The 21024-nt window shown below is 41.5% G+C and overlaps 1 protein-coding gene across 5 annotated transcripts in view; it reads left to right on the top strand.

The window, feature by feature from the left end:
* The window catches only part of pcdh19 (protocadherin 19), a 65729-nt gene extending 45756 nt beyond the window's left edge, over positions 1-19973 (top strand). For all 5 annotated transcript variants that reach the window (XM_089022125.1, XM_089022159.1, XM_089022143.1 and 2 more), the window contains one exon: positions 17432-19973. In XM_089022125.1, the coding sequence (XP_088878251.1) occupies positions 17432-17997 (566 nt within the window). In that variant the 3' untranslated portion in view covers positions 17998-19973. The remainder of the gene's footprint in view (positions 1-17431) is intronic.
* The last annotated feature ends 1051 nt before the right edge of the window (positions 19974-21024 follow it).

Raw genomic sequence — 21024 nt, 5'->3', positions numbered from 1 at the left:
TCTTGATTTAATTCCAAGTGGGAATAAGTCAAGGGATGTGAGGACGGATTTGGCAAACTTGATGTGTTTTGATGCCACTTTAAGTTTTACAAGCGTGTTTTACTGCTGGGTTTTGCACACAAGTCGTAACACGGTGGGAGCATCACCTGATCCATTCAAAGCTCCCCTGAATAACGCCTGTGTGTTTTAATCAGCTCAAGAAGAAACTGCTTATATCCCTGCACTTGTCATGGATAGTGTATTGAACATATCAGTGTGAGAAATGCGAATAGTTCATTATTTTCTAGGGCTCACAATGGGTCTGATGTATCTTATCGAGGTCCCTTTGCTGACAGCTCATTTTCCACACAATCCCGGTATTCAGCTCGCTGTGTGAGTGTGAGGAGGGAGCAAGAGAGAGGGAAAATAGGCAAGCGGATATCCATTGCTTATTCATGATGCTGTGGCTTGCTAGGTGTGTTAATAATCCACACAGAAATAGAGTGAATCACACTTGTTTGTCGAACACCTCAACAAGCCGGGCCCCGGTGGATGGCATATGGGGATACAAGTCTTGATCGGGGGATGGGGGACGGATTAAAACAGGTAACGGTCTAGAGTTCGATGGGAAGGAGTGGATTGGATTAGGAGTCGGAAGGCGGGAGCGGAATGTTAAAATGGCCAGTGCGCAAGCACTGCCTCACGTTTTGGTGAGTCTGTTTTTAAAGGTTAATCACAGAGAGATGAGGAGATAGAGGAGTGGGATTTACAGCATTTCAAATGTAGCAAATGAATTGCCATTTATTGGGCTAAACATACCCGTAAACTCACCAATTATTGCACTTGAGTTTATAATTAGCAACATGCTGAAAAGTAGTGTAAAAACATTTATTTGTGTGTGCTTCTATCATGCAACAAAAAACCTCTCAATGACCCATGTCAATAATTGAAATGGAAGTTTTTAGTTAGTGGGAAAAGTTTAGGACTCCCCCAGGAAACAAGGACGAGATTCTAAACTGCAAAACTGAACGTAAATCAAGTTCATGTAACTAAACAAATGGTGAATTGAACACATAGGTCTCCTTTTTATTAATACCCATTAATGCCATGTTAAATATCTGTGGATAGTTTCCACAATGCTGAAGAACGTTTGGCATTGTTTTGCTACGCCAAAGTCAAAACATGTCTTGCTACAGGAAGAAAAATAATACTAAAAAAGACAAGTGCATTCCAGTCTGTAATTGATTATTTACATGCTTATTTTAACAGATTTATTTAATTGTTTGTAACGTGAGCTCCAGCAAGCCAACATGTTTTTAAAGTCACTGTCTTCAGATCATTGTAATGTTCATAAGTGGAGTCGACAAAGCCATAACCTTACTGTTTCATGTTTCCTTCTCCTCCAGATGTTCACAGTTGCCATCCCATTCTAATTTGCTGCGCCCTGTACATATACAGTATGATGACATTACTTTAGGTCATTGGGGGACCACAGCGATGTTTGCCACTTCGTGGTGGCGAATTGCACGTTATGTGTGATGCACATTCAGCATAAGGAGAGGTTAAAATGCCGGGCCGGGCAATGCAGCTCTTATTTACCTGCTTCACGCCAACGTACTTGTCAGCAGGGACAACGATGCAATTCAGTTAAGCCGGTTTATTTTCGTTTAGAATCACGCACATTTATTTTTTCAAAAGTTTTACGTTAATAACTTCGCGCAAATATGCTTCTGCACACGAGATCAGCACTAACTGAATTCCATCATACATCAATCGGCAACAAAATAGGCCAACTGAACTTCAGTCAATACACACATTTTGCACCTCAGTAATCGCAGAGACATTCATCTTAACTTATTCACTGCCAGACGTTCAAAAATGTGTCCATTCCAGTGCGAGAGTTTTTGTCAAGGTCAATTGAATTCCAGGACCCACATAATCTTGAGTTTTAGGACTACATAAACATTCAATAAAACGTTAGAAAGCTTAGACTCTCTTCTTTCATCAGAAAAAGTTAATTCCTGTTAGTGCAATTAATTCCTAAATTATATGGGTCTGGAGTTACATGAGCTTGAAATGAGGGTGGCTCTCCAAAATACAATGCAATAAACTGGAGCAAAGTTCTAAAATGGAAAAAAGGAAAGGCTGCCCCCTTGAGGAAAAGAAAAAAAAAACATTGTCCGAAAAAGAAAAAAAAAAAAGTTGGGGATAGCTTTTGCTGCCTACACCTCGCGTGAGGACAAAAATAGCAGTTTTGTTCGACTCTGGAGTCAAAGCTAAATCGTAAACAGAGTCACACTGGACTTGTGCCATCATTGTTACTGGCAGAGTCAACAGACTGCTATGAAGGCACACATGGTCCAGAGGAGACCTGTGAGTGGGGAGGATAGCCGCCGAGAGACTGCCAAGACAGGCCTGTATTACAGGGATCGCAGGATATGAGACACTGACCGGTCGGTCGGCGCTCCCTCAAGGCAGCTGGCCGGCGGCCCAGCCGGCTATAATCAGCTCCATTACCTGTAGCACTGACTCACATTTAGTAGCTCTCATGGTGATGTCGCGAGGCAGGGATAAACCGCAGTAGTATTAACACACGAGAAGCTGCTGCACACCCGCAGTTGCACTCTTCAGGGGCACAGAAAAGGCATCTGTTTTATCTCCTAAGAATATAAATTAAATGCTCTCTTGAAATCAAAAGGAACCATTGGCCACAGATAACTACATTGTAGCTCACATATTTCTGTCCAGAATACAAAGAGACACTTATCACTGCAGCTGAAAGAAGGAGTTGGGGGTGGAGGGCTTGACTGAGAGGGTGTCGGGGGTATCCTTAAGGCATTTTTTACCCATCACACTTTCTTTCCTTTTCTGTGGGAAGAAAAGCTATGACTATTATCCTGATTAATCCATTTAACTTTTTTTTCTATTTCATCTGTCCGTCACATGTAGCCAACTGGGAAATGTAGAAGCGTTTCTGCACACTTCTCCTGCACACTTTGTGCCATGATTTGGGATGCAAAATGCGCAACAATGCCTCATTCTGGTCAATCAAACCAAAAATCGGAGAAAAAGGCTGTCCTTTTTTTCTGTTTTGCTCTTCACTGGGAAATGTTTTCTGAGTGGAGACACAGAGAAGCAACGCAGCAAAGTCAACTTTATGGAGAATATAACTGTGGAGGAACCTAACCTAACAGAATATGAACATCTTAAATGCAGTAAATATTTGTATGAAAAATACCTGTGCAAAAACTTAGATTTTAAACAAAAAAGACAAATATATTTACAGGATTAACAAAAGTATTCTCACGCTAGTTTTGACTGCGCTGTTCAGAACCTCGAAATGTCACCGAAGGTCTCTTGTAATTTGTTCTCTTCAAATCGATTCGGTAATTATCACAATTTGCACAAGCTGATTTCATAACTGACCTAACACACCGAACCATTCAGCATAGCCCCACAGACAATCATGTGAGGTAAAAAACAAGCCATACAATGCATGTCTATCTTAACTATTTTTCATTCACTGATGAGCATCTGTGCTCTCCCCCTGTCACCCAAGTGACCTTGGCAAGCTATGCTCTAATTCAACATTCAGTCTCAGCAGCAAGCAGCTCGGCGTATGACTTGCGATATCAACTATTGATGAGACCAGACTTTTTTTTTTTTTGTGGTCGAGACTCTTCAAGAAACATTGCATTTTAACTCCAGTCACAGTTGGACTCAGGAGTCACAACAGTTCATAGCTGAACGACAGTTGAAAAAAGCCTTGCCTGGTACATGGGAAGTTCTTACTTCCGGGTTAGGTGAACGCTGGCGCGTGTGGCTGCCGCTGCTCTCCCGCAGAAAAAAAATATCCCGTGACTGTAAAGTGTCCTTGAGAGTTTTGAAAGGCGCTTATAAATTAAATGTATTATTATTATTATTATGTTAAAATGTCATATTTTTGTCTTGAATTACTGAAAATTCAGTGTCTTGAAAATGTACAATTCCAATCTCTGCTGTTAAGGTCGGGAATTGACAAATGTGGATCATCATCGTAATTATCTTTTTTTATTTTTATTTTTTGTGATCTTATTTTTAGCATTATTGATCAATGACATTTTTTTTGTTCCACAGCATACTCATTTATGCTTGTATTTATAGACTTCATGTTTAAAAAACAAATATACAAACAAATAAATAGACAGACATAAATAGACAAATAAATAGACTCTGACACTGACATACATATCGGTGCATTTAAATCGGATGATCAGCGGCTTTGATCTTTTTTTCACAAAGCCATGATGTAATTTTCTGGCTTGAAAAGAATGTGTTCAAGATGGCAAAAATGACACATCTGTTGTAAGAAAACCAGACATTTTGTTTGATTTAGCTTCAGAGAAGAGAAGAATGCGGTTGCTATATCGGAATGTTAGTGGCTTTGTTATGGTCGGCTTTGCCACATGCAAATGATGCACGTCTGAAGTGCAGCGTGCATGCTTGTAACCCCGGCTGGATGAATACTACCACTCTGAAGTCTGTTGTGCTATTTGCTAGTTTGCACTTGTTTTTCGCCCACTGAAGCATGAAAAAAGGTCAACGACTGAACGCGACACATGGATGTGTTTTCTGCATTGTGGCCAGCGGTGGTGCATAAGCAAATTAAGTGAATTAATCCACATTAACGACATTATTCACAAAGCCATTTGTACAAAAAGGGAGATTTCCTTCCGGCAAATCTTTCTGGGCATTGGCATAATTATCGCATTCATGTAAAATCAGGCAGATCAGTTTCTGGTTATTTACAGTCTTGTTTTCAGAGTTATTGAGGAGGAAAAAAGTGTACTGCAGTGGCTTTATTGTCCTTTCTTTCATATAACTAAGCCGGCTCAGAATCAATCGATGGTGGCCAAATTTGACTTTTCAATGGCCCTCTGTACCTTGCCTCTTAAAGAGAAGGATAAAAGGCAATGGGAGAGGTTGGCTGTTAAGTTTAATAGCAGACAGGCAAGTCTCAAAGTAGGCTATTTAATGATGTGCCTCTTCTCATGCCGCACTTGTTAAAGATGAGGCCAAATTGCATGAAAAGGACAGACCCACAGCTCTCCTACCACCCCTCCTCCATCCAGGATATGCGGGCTTTTGTTGGTTTTTGTTCGCCTACATGGGCTTACATTAACATCAGGAAATAAATAAAGCAAGCATGACCTCTTCATTTCTGAACATAGGTTCAGCAACCTTGCATTCGGAAATTCATGCGCGGCTTTACCGCTTGGCGCTGGTGAGGTGAGGGAAGGTCGCTGCTCGTGTCTCTCGTCTTCCGAGAGAAGGAAGCGGAGAAGCGGATGGCAGGAATCGGATCTTTGACACCTGCCACTTCCACCCCGCTGCACCTTGCTTCACCCATACCTCCACGTAGAACAATTCACCCATCGCATGCATGCAGGGAAATCCAATTACTTCCACTATGTCAGACCTCTGCCATCTTGCTTATGTATGTAACTCAGATTAAAAAATGAAATGTGCCCATTTCTACCCCATTTCCTACCACCTGCCACACCCTTTCCCCCCACGTGCATGTGCAGATGTATTTTGAGGACTCTGTAGCGTGCAGCATTAGATAGCAAGTGGTAATGCCACGGTTATTGATTCCCATATTAAGTGGTATAGTGGAGCGGCTCTCGTTGTGGTGAATAATGTGGAGACAGAGCGAGCTCAGCATGGTTGTTGCTGTGTTGCTGCTTGACGGACATAATAGTGCATGACAGGCTTTTGATGAAGAAATATTGTGTGTTGTACCTCCAAAAAGAGCAAAGACAGTATGAGTACACAGCATTCGAGAAAAGTGGATCATTCTTTCAAGCTGAATCATAAGAACCAAACATACCGTACACACAAGTGGCTGGAGGGAGCAGAGAGTTAACAAAAAAAAGGGATGACAAGAACAGTTGGGGTGAAAACGAGTTGACAGGAAATGAAAAAGGGACACGGGAAAAATGTGTCAACAAAAGCACATATGACAAATAAGAGTTTTTATTTCATTTCAAAAGGCTTGAACAGTTTCAGCCTGAACCAGATTAATAATAATAATAATAATAATAATAATAATAATAATAATAATAATAATAATAATAATAATAATAATAATAATAATACATTTAATTTACAAGCATCTTTCTGAACACTCAAGGACACTTTACAACAAAGACAACACACAAAACAGTAAAATCATGCATAAAATAATAAATAATAAACAGCATAATAAATTAGACCATGAAAGCAAGTTTAAACAGGTGGGTTTTCAGGTGAGATTTGAAAGTAGGAAGGAAGTCAATGTTGCGGATGTTGGGTGGAAGTGAGTTCCAGAGTTTAGGAGCGGAGCGGCTGAAAGCTCTGCACCCCATCGTTGTGAGACGGGCAGAGGGCGTGTAGAGGTGGAGGGAGGAAGAGGATCTGAGGGCCCGGGAAGGAACAATTAAATATCTGCCCTGTATTTCCGACTGTCACGGTTGATCCGTTTAGGACACAGATGTCAAAGTCAAGGCCCGGGGGCCAAATCCGGCCCGCGAAAGCAAATCAAACTTGTGAAATTCAATGATGCTGGCTAAAATCATAACCAAAATAGCAATTTTTTGGATGTAAACCACAATAACAGTCATTATTATTGACGTCAGATTTGAAAACTAGTTATTCATTAATTTGTCATGCGCTCTATATCTAATACGTGGAGGGGATTAAACATTCTAATGGCTTCCCCAAATTCATAACGGCCCTCGAGAGGAAACCATAACTACAATGTGGCCCGTGGCAAAAAATGAGTTTGACACCCCTGGTTTAGGACCAACAGCTGAAGTCCATAGTCATAAACATGTTTTTTGTTAAAGGGACTCACGTCCTGACCACTCAGTGTTGGGCCGTCGTTGGTGTAACTGCTTCACATTTGTGCCTTCTTGCCATGGATGTTTATATATTTATATTCCTTTTCCCATGTTTTGTGTCTGCCAGGGGGTTCTGCTTATTACTTTGTTTTGTTTTTTTGTTATTTTCAGGACTTTGTTCTGGATTTAGTTTTGCTAATCTTGTTTGTCAAGTTCACCCTGCTCCTCCATCCTTCTACCGACCACCACGCTTATGACACTGATGGGCAACTTTTGCTGTCTCATCTCTGTCATTCACTCTGCTATTCGAAGCTCCGTTGTAGACATGTTAGCCTGAATGAAGTCTTAATTATAGATGCATTTATCGCGGCATGTAAGAATCCAGAAGACTGGAACAATGCGATTACTGCCGTCCAAACATGCATTCTGCCTCCGATTTCTTTCTGAGCCATGGTGGCTAACCCAGTGTGAACCGCTCAACCCCATTGTGTGCCTTTCTGCTCTCAAAGCTCAAGCTGCCCTTCATACTTCATACTGCCACTCACCGTATTACAATGTCCTACTTGCAGAGGTTGTTAAAATTACCTCGAAGAGACTTTTCAAGGGAAGGGGGAGGAAAGAAAAGGCGGAAGGTAGAGTGGGAAATGAGAGAGCGGGTACCTCACCGGGGCTCGGTGACAAGATAAAATGGAATATTAAACGCATAGGCCTGCCTGACACAAAGTGAATGTGACTGAATGAGAAGGCACATTGTATTAATTATGTAAGGCCGCTTTTTTTGCGGCAAGTCAGAAGTGGAGAGACAGAAAGAAAGACAGTGAGAGAGAAATAGAAAGGTTCAGATTTTTGCTTTGCTGTCCTAGTGTGATGTCCAGACACTTTTCGTGGCACCAAGTTTTTGTGCGAATTTATTCCACATTCCACAAAGCAATGACATAACATCAAAATAAGGAATATGAATACGTTGCTCTTGCTGGCTATATGTGATGAATCATGGCTTAACATATTTTAATTCATGCCACACCTTACAATCACGTGTTTGATTTGTTTTACTCTTCCAAAAAATGAGTTTCCCAAGGCGCATTGCCCCTCTATTATATTGCTATCTCACTTCAGCATGCCCGTTAAAAAAAAAACGTTTGTCGCAGACCATCGCCTGGAAATTTATTGTCAATGGGTGGTTGTGGATGGAACATTTTTTACCTTAATGCCTGAGGATCACAGCACACAGTCCCTTTTTTGATGCTCCATGACATTGAAGAATGGTGGCAGGAGGCATGGATAATGCCCATCTCTTTGGGTAGTGCCCCCAACACCACCATGGCCATTTGTATGACCCTGGTCAAAACCGTCACACAATTTGACCTCTCACAGGAACTACATGAACATATGTTTAGGAGTGGTCCACATTCCTCAAGCCAACCACATTCACCAAAAAAAGGGGATGCAAAAGACCATCTCGGACCATCTGGTCCAGCATGCATATCACATCATTTTTCAAGCCATTTTAACCAAATTGTCCAAATGTCAACATTTTCATGGGTGATTTGACCTATTTACACATCTCTTTTGGTTTTCATCTCCATCTAAATGCAGGCCACTGATTCGATTTAAAATTATGCTTCTGACCTTCATTTATGTTTTCTCTCAGACTCAGGGGTTTTGGAGCAAAGTAGCTAGTGAGGATGGTTTGAACAGTTCTTTTTGCTTTTATTGAAAGATGTCCTCTGCCAGTAGCTGAGCTGAGTTAAATTTGAGTCAATCACATCTGTGGGGGTGGACTGTCTGCTCTGCTATCATGGTGGGGTTGGCAGGTGCGCAGCTGGGATGCCAGGCGCCCGCTGTGGGGAGTTTTGGGCGAGGGCTTTGTACTGTATTTTCAACATGAGCCAGGGAAGTCAGAACATGGGTTAATTGCAAGTCTTACCTTTAGGAGAGCAATTTGTAAAAGCTGTCATTTAGCACGTGAAACAAATAACATACATTTCTCTAGTTTGTGCACCAGCCTTTAAAAAGATGAGAAAACATTCCTGATTGTTTTGTTCAAGGCTGATAAAAAAATAATGTGGATGAATCCCATCATTGCCTGAACATTTTAAAGCACCCGCCTACGTGTGATTGCAAAAAAATCATATCATTTTTACTCCGCACAGCACTTCAACGGTCAATGTTTCTGCCTTTGAACCTAACAATGACATAATGACAGTGTGTCCATCGTTGGGTGTTTGTTTCAACCGCCTGGCGATGTTACACGGCTGTTAAACAGCTGCTGTTTGTACCGATTTAGACGCGAATGGATTGTTTGTTCACAAGTAAAAGATAATTCATTCCTCACACCACAACCTGCTGGTTCAGGATCACCGGTGGCCAAGGTCAAAACCTGAAGTACTGTTTGTCCCGTTTCTTTACTAGCAGTCGGCAAGTGCCATAGAACGGCATAAAGGTAGTGGAATTGAGCTGAAGTGACATATTTTAATAGCCATGGGGAGGTCACAGCCATGCGCGCAGCAAGTGACAAGCTATCAGATATTCTGCCATGTGATGGATTCAACATTGAATCTGTTCTTCATAAAGTGACTGATGCTTACGTGAAAATTGAGAAGCGTGTGAACCCCTGGATTCGCCCTTCTTGCCGATGTGCTAACAAGACCGCCCAGTGATTCCAATTTCTTTCACAATTAATATTTGACTGCCAGGCTTGAAGTCCTACTAGGCAGAAATGGATGATGGATTTAATTACAGCAATGTATGTCAGACGGCAGCACTGATGAGATGAAAGGGGAGGACAGGAGGAGGAGCCATATAAAGGATGGGCTTTGGCGGGGGAGCTGCCAGCGATGAATCTTGGGGGTGTTGGTGGTGATGTTGGGTTAAGCTTCATATGAAAGAATCAGATGCTGTGGGAAGAAGATGACTCGATGCCTTGCGGAGAATGATGGCTTGCCCATCGCAGTAAGGGTGCCCCTCTACTGTTTGTAAAAACAAGACCATCACACTCCATCTTGCCGTTCCCGCTGGAGCCGAGCCTGCGGGCTGATTTATGGCGCGCACACTGAATTGGCTCGCTGGGATGACAGCGAGGCTCGGACTCTCTGTCGGGTGAGTGGTGGATGAGGGTGTTTGTCCAAGACAAAGCTGGAACCGCTTCCACCGCCGCAGTTAGGACTGACTAGATAACTACACGCAAGCGTGTAGTCGACTCTCCAAACTGGATACCACTCACTCTTCTCTCTGCGCTGCTGCCGACATTTTTTAAACCCCTTAAATTCTTCTCCCGTATGATTCTTCTTTCCGCTACTGGGGCAACAGCTTCATCAAGGCCCTGTAGTAACAATTTGGATTTAATCAATCTTTTCCATGCGGCTGCCAGAATGGAAAATTAATACGGAGTGCAATTACAAAACCACCATTTCACTGTCAAAGATACAATGCCGCATCGCGATGAGAGCAGCGAGTGGATGCTGTCGAGCAGCAAATTTTAGCCCTTTCATGGAGACATGGCACTGAGTGTCGGCTGCCATGTTCTCCTCATAACAACCACAAAGACACACTCTTTGAAAAGATTTAAGGATTCTACACAGTTTCAAATAACACTACAACAGGGTGAAGTCAGTCCCAGTGTATCGACTGATTTAAGAGGAAAAATTGCAAGCTATTAAATGAAGGGATCAGATAGTGAATAACAGCACCCATAAAGTACTTCACTCATACCACGAAATGAGCCTTACTGAAACCTTTTAAGCCTCCCAACCTTCTGATCCGACAACAACTGGTGCACTCTCATATATGCCCAGACACATTGCACCCCGACAAGCATACCAATAACACACCTGGCTTTGGACTCATCAACTTGACGTGTACAATCTTGAGGTATATGGCAAGTTTCTGTATGTTTGATAAAATATATCTATATAATTCTAGTACTACACACCATATCGGACTTGCACCACAGTTTAGATATATAAGAATATTAAAGAGGGGCAGAATGGACAGATGTGTCCCTTGACTCCACTACTGTGGCCTTCTGGAGTTGGGTGTAATTTGAGTTGAAGTATGAGATCATTCCTGCAAGGCGAATTTGAAAACTGAGAATCTAAATGTGATTATCCCATATCTAGCAGAGCATTAATTTAAAAGTGTTGACCAACTTGTATCGGCTACCATTCAATACTAATGGACGGCATTTAAGGGCTGTGGTTTTAAAACTCAATGCGGTAGAGTGCTCAAGAACATGTCCCAAAATTGTGATTTGGTTTTGGGATCAGAATAAAGCTCCTTGTAAGACAATAAAAATATTCAAAAGCTTAAAGAAGATAAGCTGAGAAAGGCATTTACTCTCAATGTAGTTAAATGCCACCTGATACTTGGTTCCTCTTTCAGGAATGCCCGACCAGCCGCCTGAACCATCATCAATTTATAATGAGGTTGAGTGTCAAAAAGTGCAATTTAAATGCAGCCGATATTACCTGTTGACAGAGTAGCTTTTTGTTCCCTCTGTCAAATAATTGTCTTTTCAAACGGTCAGATGGATTTGTCGAAGCAGTTTGATTTGACAGAGCTTAATTTCAAAAGCCCCGACAGCAGAAGAAAAAAGTGGCATTTCAAAGCAAAGTGCCGCTTCATTCTCGCCGCACATATAACATATCGAGGTGTAAATTGTTCTTAATTATTCCCTTTCATCGCACCGACATCACAGTGGCATCAACATGTCTGCTTGTCAGTTGCGAAGCATGTATTTTCATGTGACAGGCACAATGCGGGCACTCGACGCACAAACAACTAAAGTGTCAGTGCAAAGTGGGCATTACAAAAAGGTAGTTTCGAGCCCAATGTGGCAGCCCTTCTCCCCATAAAGTGATTCATCTCACCACAGTGCTGTTTCAGGTTCCCTTTGTGTTTATCAAGCTGTGATGGCAGGACTGACTGATAAGTGTCCACCTGCGTCAACCAATTGCCTTGTGGATTATTAAAGAAAATGTCTCTCAATTGGACCTTCAGAATGACCAACTGTCTCTTTGGTATGTTTCATAGGATGACATCACAGGTCTAGATCTTTGAGTGTGTTTGCTAAAGTTGATGCACAATAACTTAACTAAACTAAAAAGCTCCAGGAGTTTCTTTGATGAGTTCCTCCTGACAGTGAACGCATCCCCTTGCTGTTCCCGTCAGGGGGGATTTTGCATGTTTCACTGATTTTGTTTTCATTTTTTTTCTCTCCATTAGCCACACACAAACATCACCTCCAGCTGTATGACAAGAGGAGATCATTATGTGCGCGCACAAGGCGACGGCAAATTTAGCAATGAGCTTGTCGAGGCTGAGGGATTCCTTAAATCTTTGTGCCAGGAAGTTGAGATGTCTTCATCAGACAGAGATATGCTCAGATTTTAATGGGCATTCGGGCAAACTACGAGGAATAAATAGTTTAGGAATGTTCATGTGATATTCTTCTTCTTTCTTTTCCTTTCGGCTTTTCCCATCAGGGGTCGTCACAGCAAATCAGTGTTCTCCATCTAACCCCGTTTTGTGCATCCTCTTGTCTCACACCAGCTACCTTCATGTCCTCTTTGACGACATCCATAAACCTCCTCTTTGGTCTTCCTCTCAGTCTCCTGCCTGGCAGTTCAAGGCTCAGCATCCTTCTCCCGATATAGTCTCTCTCTCTCCTCTGGACATGTCTATACCATCTCAGTCTGGCCTCTCTGACTTTCTCTCCAAAGCCTCTAATACGAGTTCTCCCTTTGATATACTCATTCTTGATCCTATCCAACCTGGTCACTCCCAAAGAAAACCTCAACATCTTCATCTCATGTGATATTCTTCTAAGCCAACCTTAACATTTATACTTGGCCAAAACTAGAATAACATTTAGCTTTGAGTTGTTTCTTCTGGTGTCTTCACCTGATTTTGGTTAAAACACTACATGTTTAGTTCCCTCTTAGTGAAGGTGTGACTGTGCCTGTGAGAGGTGCCATCTGTCCTAATGTGCCCACTAACTGGTTCATGACCATTGCAGTGTGGAATGTTGATAGGTTAAATGAGTGATAGCTCATACATTTCAAAGTGTGACGGCAGACTTTTAATAGAGTGCTATGACCTACTACACGTACTTGCATTAAGGGCACTTTAGTATTAAGTGGCTATTCAACGACAATCTCTGCTCCCTTTAGAGGTCCCTCTGAAAGCATTGTAGTTTCCAAAGCTGTGATTTGTGGCCTCCGAACAAATTGTTACTTTTAACTGATATTTTTCTCAAAAGCATCTCTGCTACTGCTTTGGTTAGCTTTCAAAGTTAAGCGCCGCTCTCTGACTCTTGAAATTCATCGCTGATAAGCACATTGATTGCTGAGAGAAGGAGAAGATTGTGCTTTGTCAGAAGTCACTTTTTTAATTCAAATTCTGCCTCTTCAAATTTGTCATGGCTCTTTAGGACAACATCTGCGTTTTATGAAGCCCAATGCAGAGACAGGATGTGAGAGCGTTAATAGCAGTTGGCTTTCACAATGCCATTTATAGCCCAGTTGCTCTCCCATAGACCCCAAAGGAACCATGGGAATGAAGGTTAAAAAACAAAAACACATTCATTGGAAATGCATGTACTGCTAAATACGGAGCATCCAACTTGTATGTTTCTCTTTGTGCCCCAAAGGCGTTTCATGCTTTTGAAAATGCTTCAGGCTGTTCAAAAAAGCCAAAGTCATCAGAGGAAGCGGCATTAATTACCAAGAAGCTCACAAATCTTTTAGCAGCTGAGAGATTTACTTTCTCAACCGTGTCACAGAAGACCTTTTTTATTATTAAAACAGTATTTTGAATTGGACAAAACAATGAACTAAATAATGTTAATGTCACAGAGTTGGGGGAAAACTGAAACAAGACACATTTCTAATAATTTTGACATAACCATCCCCTACGACTTGAATGTGCTGAAAAACACAGCAGACAATGGATGGTAATATAGATGCCCATTCCCTGCAGTGGCAACATTGGAGAATCACAACTATCCAGTTCTTTTAGTGTATCTCCACATGCCATATTAACCCTATCCAAAAAGCCTGACAACAACCAGTTTACATGAGCAGGATTTCATCGACTTTAGCTCCCACCACAATTTGTTTAACTCCTTAACAAAAGCCTCGTAGGTGACTGACTGGTCTTGCCAATAGACTAAGTGGTAATCATCCAAAAAACCTCTCTCAAAGGAGTAGGGTAGCTTTTTGTGAGCCAGATAGCCAATTAAAGAAGTTGCTTGATCAAGGCCTGAGGAATCAACCGCTGTTGTAGCACAAGCAACACTGGAGAGACTTTTGACTGTGATTATATTTTTGATTGGATCCCTCGTCGCGAAACAACAACCCCATCTTTGTCGGCTTGATTGCCACCAATGCAGCAGCCCCAATCAGCATCTATGCAAATGTTAAGAGTGCAAATTGTGAAAAAAGGATTAAAATGTTTCATTCGGCTTTGTTTTTTGTTAGCTTGTGGTGAGTATCACATCTTGCTCATTAGATTGCTGATGAGGAGATGACAGAATTTAAATATGTCCTCTTTTGGACAATGGTCACTTATGGTTTTTCATCGGGCTAGTCTGGCCTTAGTGGTAACTCAGTCACTCCAACTCTATTAATATAAGATTTGATTGCACAATCCCATGTATCAGTTGGACTGGACAGTAATGTAAATGGGAAACTGCAAACTGTCATTGTCAAATCTCCAATTTTCAGTAATCAGTCCAGGAGCCTCGGGTTAAAGTACAAAGAACAAAGGAAGAAAAACGGATCATTCCTGAATTAAGTTAGATGATATTTCATGCGGTGATGGTAGGATGTTAGCGAATTGATTGCTAACAACCTCTCCCCCCTCTAAGATCCTGTCTTGCCAACTTGGGACTCTTAAAATGGAGGTTGGCTCTTGCTCAATGAGCAGAATGGAGCACAAAAATGTGTCAGTGCATACCATCTGTGTGGCAGGACAGCCCACTGTAGATTATTGTCATCTATTATAGGGCTCAATTACCTTGAAAAAGCATGCTGCAGGCAACATTGTTTCATCAATCCTATGAGGTAATTTCATCTTCAGACGGTGGGAAAGCACAACACCTTGGCACTAAAGAGCTAGTCTGAAATTCCTCCCCCCTTTTTAAGATAAAAAGAATGAGAAAGTACATCTATATAGACTGCAGACAAATCTCATGTTCACTATAGAGTAAAACATCATTACATATTTATGAATTGCTGCCAGAAGACAGGCGCGGAGAAAGGGAGGAACCGGGTCGACAACACCGGAACCTCTCTGGTGTCTCTGTGACATATCTGATCGCATTGCTTCAAGCGGCCGCTGATGGTCTTGTGTTGCCATCACCAAAAGAAAAAAGAAACGTACACAAAGGTGTTAAAAGGCTGTTGTTAACAGCATACAGGATCCCACCTGAAAATGAAATGATGCATCTCGAAGGGTGTTTCTTTTAAACATTAAACAATCATATAGAACATTAATCAGCAGTTGGAGCAGACCCCAACAGATTCTGACATTAAGCCCTAAAATGGGATTTTTTTTCTGACAAGAATTTAGATATACTGTACAGCACAGGTGTCAAAGTCAAGGCCCGGGGGCCAAATCCGGCCCGCCACATCATTTTTTTCGGCCCGTGAAAGCAAATTAAACTTGTTAAATTCCATGATGATTGCTAAAATCTTAGCCAAAATTTCATAGTTTTGGATGTCAACCACAATAAAAGTCATTATTCTTGACTTCAGATTTGAAAACGAGTTATTCATTAATTTACTGTGTGCTCTATATGTAATATTTGAAGGGATTTAAACATTCTAATGGGTTCCCCAAATTCATAACGGCCCTCGAGAGGAAACCATAATTACAATGTGGCCCGCGGCAAAAAATGACTTTGACACCCCTGCTGTACAGTGATACCTCAGTTTAAGAACTTAATTGGTTCCCAGAAAGTGTGTGTAAGGCGAAAAGTTTGTCTGCCAAACATTTATTTCCCCTAAGAAACCATTAAAATGAGAATAATCCGTTCCCAGGTCCCCATAAAACATAATTTTCTACTAAATAAGCCTTACAACTACACAAAATCTATATAATCTTATGTAGAAAAAATGTGATATTGTATTGTAATTAAAGAAATAAACTGTACTATATAATAAAGTCGTGTTATTTACCTTTGTGATGGTCGATGTAGTTGCCTCTTGATAATGTCCGAGTGAAGTTGCCGTGCTTTCTCTGTGATAATATCCTCACTAACACGGTCCCATGCGAGCTGCTTTTCGTTAAACCAAATCAACAGAAGTTTTGCAACCTCTTCTATTGCCTGGTACCATTGCTTAGACGACACAGAAACACCCTTAGCCACACGTAGCAATGGTCGACTTAGCATACTGGTACCGGGACGCTAAGTGACACAAACGCACATCTCGTTCGTGCTTTTCGATGATCTCCTTCTTCTGCTCGACCGTAATTTTCTTTTGTGTCCTCATCGGCTTAACACTAGCCTGTGGTGGGGTCTTTTTCGGTCCCATAATAACAAAGGTACTCCACTCGATAGCCAACCACGTCTGCACTCAAAGGGGGCGCGGAAAACTCATCCGCCAGCCACCGTGGAGCTGTTCGACCGTGTGGTTTGGTGTTCATCTGCCGAAAACTAGTCTGCCAGCCACCGTGGCGCTGTGTGGTTTGGTTCATTTGCCAAAAACTAGTTTGTTAGCCAAGATTATATTCTCGCGAATTTAATGTTTATAAGCGAAATCGAAAAGTTCGTAAGATGAAGTGTTTGTAAGCTGAGGTATCAATATATGACTGCACACTCCATTTGCTTTTCTTCCACGGTTTTTAGATTAATGTCCATGTAACTTGAATAGTCTTGTGTTAAACACAATTTTGAACTCACTGTTTTGGATCATGCACAACTATTTCTTTTTTCACATAAAAAAACAATGACAATACCTGGTAGCGAACTATAGTATTTGTTCTGGTTTGATGATGCGTGATACAGCTTTTGGATAACCTCTTCAAAGATTATACTGAAGTAGAAACCATTTCTCTTGTTTTTTTTCCAATCTAGTAAACACAAAATAATGCAAAGTAGTGTAGCACGTAATTAGCCACTGTTCTTCCAAACAGCGAGTCTATTACGACACCATCCTGATTCACTGATTGAAGAACTTGCGGTTTCATACTTGAAAATGATTTGGATGAGCAAGTACATATTTGATAATTCCAAAACTTTTGTGGTCTGACAGCTGTGACATTTGACTTGATGCTGCAAATTTGAAGATTTATATCTTTTACGATTGCCCCAAATGAAAGCGTAATGATACTTTAAACCGGTTTTGCGATTCTGTCTGGTTGTAAACCAATTAGGCGGGGCCGTCTGTGCCCCCTTTAATCAATTTTGAAACTGAAAAGCATTTTAGTTATATTCATGAAAATAAAATATTCTCTGCTTATTTGCCTGAAGAAACGACAACATCTTGATTAAAAAACATTTATGACTAAATGACTTATTAATCATGTATCCTCCAGTTATTCACATAAGCCATTAACAATCTATAACAATCAAATATGTGTTTCTCCAGCTGGAGAGCCTGCTGAAGGCTTCCACTGCCAAGACGAGTGCCGCATCCTTGGACACTCCGACCGCTGTTGGATGCCTCGTGTTCCCCTGCCCGCACGCGTCAAATCACCCGAGCATTCCCGCAACGTCATCGCTTTGTCCATCGAGGCCACCACAGTGGATGTACCCCACTATGAGGACGGCACCACTAAGAGGACTTTTGCCACCTTCGGCAAGGATGGGCCAGAGGACGTGGAGCGTGCCGACATAAAGGGGAAGCGGACTCACGAATCTCAGGTGTGCAGCCCCAAGGCCAACGGCGGTGCCGTTCGCGAAGCTGGCAACGGGCGAGAGGCGGTCAGCCCCATCACGTCCCCTATGCACCTGAAAAGCCCTTTGTCCAAGTCCTCATCCGCCTACAACACACTGAAATGTCGCGACGCAGAGCGCATTGCCAATCACAGTCTGCTACGGCAACCGGAGGGCAAAGACAGTGAGCCCTCGGTACGGGAATTCAACACGCTTCTGCACGACGGACGTGACAAAGAGTCCCCTAGCAGTAAGCGCTTGAAGGACATTGTGCTGTAACGAGCTTCTCCACCACACGCAAACAGCTCATGCAGCGTGAAACTCACATACCTTATATAAATATACAGTATATTCTGCAATAGCTGTGCGTACACACAACCAGAGTCTGGCCGTGGGACTTAAACAGGCACACCCATTTGCAGTATACAATATTCAAGAGTGTGCTGCAGCTAGTTGTGTGCTGAAGGTAGTGGATGTGGCTTCGTTGTAGTAGCGGTCTTTTCTTCTTGTTCGCTTTTTTATGTTTTGGTTTTCTTTTTCCTACAAGCAGCAAGAGGACAGGCATGTTACTGTTGACTCCACGGACATGGCTAAGCGCAGCGCTCCGGCTCTCACGCCAAAGCGGGACACATCGGACACCCGAGGGTCTGACACCCGAGTACAGTTACGCCTTTTCAATAACTTTTTGTATTGCAATTCGACATTTGCCTTCTCTGGTTTTCACAGTTTGTTTCAAGCTGACAAAATCTGCTCTTTGTTCCTTTGTATAGTGAGCTCCATTTGTGTAATAAACATGATACACAGAATACATCTCAAAATGGATTCGGGTGAGGTGTAAAATGATGGCCTATCCAACTTGTTTGCGCCTATCCACACTACACAAGGATCTTTTGCTGCATCTATGAGGACATGCGAGGGGCACCAGACTGTGAGCTCTTTACAGTATTTATACTCTGTCACAGATGGAGCTAAATAAAATGTGACTCTCTACCTGAGTATCGCAGAAACAAACTAAATAAATACATAAATAAATAAATAAAAGCATAACAGACGGACGGAGCCATGCTTTCACACCGGGTTGTATGACATCGTATCTCCAACGCCCAGCCTTGATTGTAGCCAGCAGAGCACAAGTTAGGATACTGTGCTCTGTGGAGTCTTGTACTTTTTTTTCCTGACTTTTGACTACGGGGCTAGGATAGAAGGGATCGTCACTCTTGTCTTGCTATGTGGAGCTCTGTATAGAGTTTGCTATTATCATTTTTCTTAACCTGTTGTTATGTGACAATCCCTTTAATGTTTTGTTTCAACAGATCAAAAAAAAATACAAATACACATAAAGATTGGTGTTCAACAGAAGCTACAGTAGCGTTTGTAACACAAACACAAAAATGAACAAAAAAAATCTTATGCCAAAATATATTTTATAGATAATTTAAAAAAAATGTATAATGAGAGTATTTAATGATGTGTAGTTATTCTATGAGTAAGTTATACTTGAACTTAACTTGCTTTTGTTTTTTTGTGTCTTTTGCTTTTTATATTGAAACTTTTTTAATGAACTTGGACCATTATTTTTCTTTGACTGTGTTTCCCCAGACAATTGTTAACTTGCGGTCTACCTTGTTGTAAAGAGTTTCTTATTGGTCAGTTCTTGTGCCATCAAGTTTCAGTGTGGACAAAAAAAAATTTAAAAAAATACAATAAAAAACATTAAACAACAACATAGATTTCAACACCAACGTTTGTGTGTTCATCCAATGAGCATTAGCGTGAGATAGAAAAACAAAACCAAAATAAAGAAATGACAATGCAAACAAAAGATGTGCGATTTCAAAGGCAAACTGATATTCAGGGTTCCACCTGGCATTATACAGGGCCGAAAATATTTCAGCTATAGACGTTTTTCACTGAGCGTATTGGGCTCACCCAGCATCTTTGTCACACATCGATTTATCTGACACTAAGTTTTGATCACAGTGGTATAAGACAGGACCCCCAGCCCCTCCAAGCAGCAGACTTATGTCTGACATTACAAAGATCTGAGGCACATCAGCAATGTTGTTTTATGTTGCTTTGCAGTAAACTATGTACAATGTGAATCATGTGAATGAAGGTGGACGAACTGCATACAAAAAAAAATCTAGATCTTGTAACTGAATGTTTTGCTGGTCTCACCCTTGGCTTCTGGCAAAATGAACATCAGAATAATCACTGAATGTATACAGCAGCTTATAATTAAAATATTAAATGTGCTCTGCTTCTTTGCCTGATCTTTCTTGTGCAAACAAGTCCCAAACTACATTTGATCAGAATTTTGGCTTGGCAAATGTTTTGGTTTTGTGTTCACCAAGGGAGCTGATCATGGATTCTACATCGCCAACACACTGTGATAAAAGGCACATAAATTGTCAGGATGATAAAGAAGCTCATGTTGACATTTGTTGGTTTCTTTGTGTTCAGGCATCTTCACTCATTCGCTGCCATTCCCGAATGTATTCGAGAATTGAAAAGTGTGTTTGGGTTTTATTTTTTCTTGTGGGGATGCCGATAAAGCGCTGGTCAGACCTCTGGCAATGTTTTTTCCCCTTCCACGAGGTGGCAGCATTTGCCTTTTGTCTATGTTAGCACTTTGTTACAGCCTCAGCTGTTGTTAAAGCGCTATATAAATCAATATGTATGTATTGCATTGTATTTTGGACAGCCATCCTCACTTCAAGCTCATATAACTGCAGACCCATATAACTTAGGAATTAACTTTTTCTTCTGACAAAAGAAGAGAGTTTAAGGTTTCTAATGCTGCATTGATGTTTCATTGATGTTGACATGTTGATGTAGTCCTAAAACTCAATATTCTGCGGGTCCTGCAATTTTTGTGAAAATGACAAAAACCCTGGCACTGGAGTGGACACATTTTTTGCCATCGTCTGGCAGTGAAAGAGCCATATATTTATTTATTCATTTAACACTGGACCTACTGAAGGCCTACACTTTACTCAGGGGTACGTACACAAATATTCAACTTGCTTGTCATGCCACCTTACTTCCGCTTTGAAGCCCCTCCAAACCAGAAAAAAACAGTATCATTTATGTGTATCTGCTTTATTTTCCATGTTCATTTGGGAAATTACAGTAAATTTCCTCCAAAAGTAAGAACGTCCATCCATCCATCCATCCATCCATCCATCCATCCATCCATCCATCCATCCATCCATTTTCCGGACCACTCATTCCTCATTAGGGTCGCGGGGGGTGCTGGAGCCTATCTCAGCTGTCTTCGGGCACGAGGCGGAGGACACCCTGAAT

This window comes from Hippocampus bargibanti, linkage group LG02, assembly GCF_051943395.1.
Source record: "Hippocampus bargibanti isolate YZ-2025 linkage group LG02, ASM5194339v1, whole genome shotgun sequence".
In the NCBI taxonomy this organism is placed as follows: domain Eukaryota; kingdom Metazoa; phylum Chordata; class Actinopteri; order Syngnathiformes; family Syngnathidae; genus Hippocampus; species Hippocampus bargibanti.
Note: the sequence above shows the minus strand (reverse complement) of the source record. Positions and strands in the feature narration are given on the sequence as shown.